At 48.1% G+C, this 5,000-nt stretch overlaps 1 protein-coding gene across 1 annotated transcript in view; it reads left to right on the top strand.

The window, feature by feature from the left end:
* Positions 1-1,756: 1,756 nt before the first annotated feature.
* Positions 1,757-5,000, top strand: part of LOC135820061 (transformation/transcription domain-associated protein-like) — an 80,841-nt gene continuing 77,597 nt past the window's right edge. The window contains exons 1-5 of the mRNA XM_065333365.1: positions 1,757-1,789; positions 2,187-2,258; positions 2,783-2,931; positions 3,915-4,062; positions 4,654-4,707. Coding sequence (XP_065189437.1) covers positions 1,757-1,789; positions 2,187-2,258; positions 2,783-2,931; positions 3,915-4,062; positions 4,654-4,707 — 456 coding nt within the window. The remainder of the gene's footprint in view (positions 1,790-2,186; positions 2,259-2,782; positions 2,932-3,914; positions 4,063-4,653; positions 4,708-5,000) is intronic.

Here is a 5,000-nt window from a genome sequence, read left to right on the forward strand (position 1 = left end):
AAAGCAGCGTGCTGTCTATACAGGTTATCGCAGCAAGTGTAGGGTGTGCATAGGTAACTGTCTTAGCCGTCCTATTCCGATGTACTCCGTGTGGTGTAGGCCAGGTGTGCATTCGGGGGTCGATTCACATGGCTTCGCCAGTTGTGTGGAGCAGACAGGTATCTGGCGCTTGTCTTGATCTGTTTCATTCAGAATCAGATCCGCTATCGTTGCTATAAAGAGAAAATCTGTGGGTGCACATCCAGTGCATTTGCAGATTTGCGTGGTTCTCTTGCGACGGGTGTATACATGGTACATGTGTGTGTGTGTGTGTGTGTGTGTGTGTGTGTGTGTGTGTGTGTGTGTGTGTGTGTGTGTGCGTGCGTGTGTGTGTGTGTGTGCGTGTGTGCGCGCGCTCGTGCATGTGTCTAAACTGGTTACCCCAGCAAGTGTAGGGTGTGCGTAGGTAACTAACTGTCTTGGCCGTCCTATTACGATGTATTCCGTGTGGTGTAGACCAGGTGTGCATGGGGAGTGTCAATTCATGTGGTGTAGACCAGGTGTGCAGGGGGGGGGGGAGGGGCAATTCATGTGGTGTCGCCCAGTTGTATGGATTAGGCAGTTACCTGGCGCTTGTCTTGATCTATTTTGTTCAGATCTTGTCCGCAATCGTTGCTTTAAGAGAAAATCTACGGGTGTATATCCAGTGCATTTGCAAATTTGCGTGCTGCCCTTGCGACGAGCGTATACATGGTACATGGTGCATGTGTTTGGTGTGTGTGTGTGTGTGTGTGTGTGTGTGTGTGCATGTGGGCCTACACAGGCTGCTTGCTTCAACCTTGTAGTTTGTTGCAACAAAAGTGCCACCTACATTCAGGAAAACACACTACAAAATACGAATTCCCTGCTTTCTGCTAGCTGCTCTGCTTGCTGCTCTGCTTGCTGCTCTGCTTGCTGCGTCTCTGCCGTGTCTCTCATCTCCGACCATGTGTGTGTGTGTGCGTGTGTGTGTGTGTGTGTGTGTGTGTACAAGTGTGTGTGTGTGTGTGGGTGTGGGTGTGTGTATGTATGTGTGTGTATGTATGTGTGTGTTTGGTTGGCTGTTGTCGTCGTCGTCGTCGTTGTGGCCTGTGTGTGGTTGTTGTCACGTATAGGGGGAACAGCGCTGGCAGCAATACAGCTTCCGTATTATCTCTACCCGCTCACAAGAAGGATATCTTTGCCGATGTCTGCAGCGCGCAAATCAAGACACTGTCTTTCCTGGGCTATATGCATCGGCTATTCCCGGTTAGACGACTCGCAGTCATTGCTTCACGTGTTGCTGCGTCTGCTGTTGCTGCTGCTGCTGTTGCTGTTGTTGTTGCTGCTTCTGCTGTTGCTGTTGCTGCTGCTGCTGCTGTTGTTGTTGTTGCTGCTGCTGCTGCTGCTGCTGCTGCTGCTGCTGCTGCTGCTGTTGTTTCCGCTGCTGCCACTGTCCCTGTTGTCGCTTCTGATGCGAGTGCTTACCTGATGTACGGTTGACGCTATAGCGGATACTGCTGCCTGTATACCTGTATACCTGTATGTTTGAACAATGAAGTGCCCTTGATTATTAGACCAAGCTCTAATTCATTGAAATTTGTCCCTGCATTTGAGGGCCGCCTCGGTGATAATATTTTTTATCTTGTACGGCAATGACAGTGCACGTCAAAATTGGCATATCCGCGTATTCTAGGGGTAGGAATTTTATGACTCGCTTGCCGAGGGCCTAATCTGTCCCTGGTTCGACCACGTTAGAATGACAGCCTTCGGTGAGGTGATTAGGCTTTGTGTAAGCATCAACTAGTTTGTGTGCATCGATCAGGTTCAAGTTGACAAGTTTGTGGTGCCAGTCGGATGTGTTGATTCTCGGTAGAAACAGTTTGCTTGGGCTTATCGGCATTTAACCATTCGTATTAATTTTTTTGTTGCCTTTGGAGATGGCTGTATAGAGCTTTGTCATGTTTGCCAAGTACTGCGAAACAGTACGAAAAAGTGTGTCCTGCTGTACAGGTATGGATCGTAAGCACTACATACAAGTACACCTAGGTCAAGCGTTGGTGAACACCGCACGACCAAAATAATAAAATGCCATGAAAAAGAGTGTAAAAGAGTGTTGATATCTGGATTGCTGACGGCAAGTGGTCGGTGTCTCTGTGCCTGTGTGTGCACCGTGCTGTGGCATGTAGGAAGCGTTTGTAGGGAACATCCCCAACGAGCTGATCCATGCTATTCTTGGTATGCTGCGCCACACACCACCCGTGAGTTGACTCCTTTCGTTAAATATTCTGCTTTTGTGCATCGTGTGGTCTTTTGTTCTTCGTTACGGAGGATTAGCGAGGCGAATTTCACGGTCGAGTTCGCAAGCCAATGCAAGACAAATTATCTCTCTCTCTCTCTCTCTCTCTCTCCCTCCCTCCCTCCCTCCCTCCCCCTCCCCCTCCCCCCCCCCCCCCCCCTCTCACTTTCTCTCTCTCTCTCTCTCTCTCACTTGCATACACACGCACACACACACACACACGCACGCACACACACACACACACACACACACACACACACACACACACACACATACGCGCACACACATACGCGCACACACACACGGGAACCAGCATCCGCAGAATATGCATTGTGCTGACATCAGGACAAGTAAAATGAACAAGTTGAAAATCTGCTTGCGACTTGAAAAGCTGCAGCACATTGATATAACAGTTGCTCTGTTAACTAATAATTTAGCACTCTTTGTCCTGATATAGTTGTGTGTCTGCCTCGCTTTCCTGTACAGGAAGTGACCTTTCTGCGGCGCGAGCTGTTCGTGGCTGTTCGTATGATCCTGGGTTCTGATCTCCGACGCTCGGTGTTGCCTTTCCTGTCTCAGTTCTTCGACGAGTCCACCCTGTTTGGTGCTGGCTATACGTCACACGAGACACTGAAGTAAGGGTGAATGCACTACGCCCCTGCACATTCTTGAGTACTGTACAAGCAGAAATATTCGTCTGGAATTCAATTTCGTCTTTTTCGTCCAAGGAGCTTTTGGACTAAATTAAATGCCGGACTAATATCGATTTGTGCAGCTTTTCAATACACTCTTATGATCCATGGACGAAGTTTACAACCGGACAAACTCCCTTTCTATGGAGTTGGACGAAATTATTAACCGACGAAATTTTCTGCTTTGACAGTACTGCTGTGGACAGTGAAATCCGTTGAGAAGTCAAGGGGCCACGGGGCGCTGGCCTTGCGGCCACGAGCACTGCTGGTACATTGTTACAGTGTGTCCGTGAACTACAGTGCATGTACGTGCGCTGAAAGCAGTAAGGGCACCAGCCTCGGTCATCCCATCCGATTTCCACACCAGTACTTGTGTCATCCTTGCTGGTACTTGTGGCACCGCGAAGATCGTTGATTTTCCTCCTACAATTGTGTGAGCATGTTACAGATCTCTGTGAACTTGAAGATGTTGAGTGTACTGTAGATGTTGAGATTCAGCTACACTGTACAACGTCGGCATGGCTGTGCTCTGTCATAATTATTGGTTCTATGTCTGTCTGTCTGTCTGTCTGTCTGTCTGTCTGTCTGTCTGTCTGTCTGTCTAACCATCTATCTATTTTTCCATCCATCCATCCATCTATCTTCCTATCTATCTGTCTGTATGTATGTCTGTATGGTCTGTCTATCTATCTACAATGGAAGCGGTCCTCACCAAAGAAACATAATCCGTTGCTACTCCGAGTTGCCTGATGATTGACATCTCAACAATCTCGACGTAGCAGCGGATTATGTTTCCTTGGTGAGGAGCGCTTCCGTTGTGTGTACTAGCTTCAGTGCATCCCAGCACTGTTGAGTCTTCTTTGCGGTTGACGGGACCACTTCCCCTGTGTCTATTTATCTACCTATTTATTCTGTTTTCCTGACAGAGGCATTGTGTACAGCACGCTAGCAGAAATCACTCACCACATCCGCTCACTGTTGAACATGGAGCAGATGGCCATGGCGATTTTCATGTTTGCACGGAATATCCACGATGACAACATGGGTGTTAACATGCAGACCATGTCGTGCAAGGTAAGACCACCGACGTTACAGACATATTTCTCTAGAAGCCGGCATTTTGTCACGAACTTATGTCTGCTGTCTGATGATCGGTGAAACCGTGAAACTCGGAGTTACAGCAGAGACGCGTTTGATTCCTTCTTTCATGTGTGTGTTCTTGGCTCTGCACCTTGGTGTATTGAGGACTGTTACAAGCCAGCACAACTCTCTCCGAGTGTGTCTTCCCTTATGTGTCAAGAGTTTCGGGCTGTATTAAGCTCCGGACTAATGGCGATTTGCCCAGCCTTTCGATTGGTTTCATCATTCATGGCCGAGATCTTTGACCAGACAAACTGTCTTTGTTCAGAGTTAGGCTAAATCACACACTGACTACAATGTTCTGCATGTAGACTAATGGCAGTGCAATTGTGGCTAGTGAAACCCAATGCTTGATTTCCTTGCTGCTGATCATTTTTGTACGTCCTGCTCTGTGTGTGCGTGCGTGTGCGTGCGTGTGCGTGCGCGTGTGTGTGTGTGTGTGTGTGTGTGTGTGTGTGTGTGTACGTGTGTGTGCATGCGTGCGTGTGTGTGTGTGTGGCATTTGTGTGCTTTGTTTTTCTGCAGCTTCTGCTCAATCTTGTGGACAGTATTCGAATGAAGACTGAAGGCACAAACTCGGTTAGTAATCCGTAGTGTTGAGCTGTGTTCAGCAGTGTGCATGGCTACAATGCATTACTGGCACCATTGCTCTGCATTCATGCCAAGCCATGCCATCGGTATTAGTTACTGTATTTCCAGGAGTGTAAACCGCACGCCCATCTTTTTTTGCCATGAAATGTAGACATCTACCATATTTATCACTGTTAATTTGATCATCGGGGTATAAGCCGCACTCCCCTTTTTTATGGTGAAATTTGAGTGCTCAAAGTCCGGCTCATGCTCGGGGAAAATGCGATGCAATGGATGCATGA

This window comes from Sycon ciliatum, chromosome 6 (genome assembly GCF_964019385.1).
Source record: "Sycon ciliatum chromosome 6, ocSycCili1.1, whole genome shotgun sequence".
In the NCBI taxonomy this organism is placed as follows: Eukaryota; Metazoa; Porifera; class Calcarea; order Leucosolenida; family Sycettidae; genus Sycon; species Sycon ciliatum.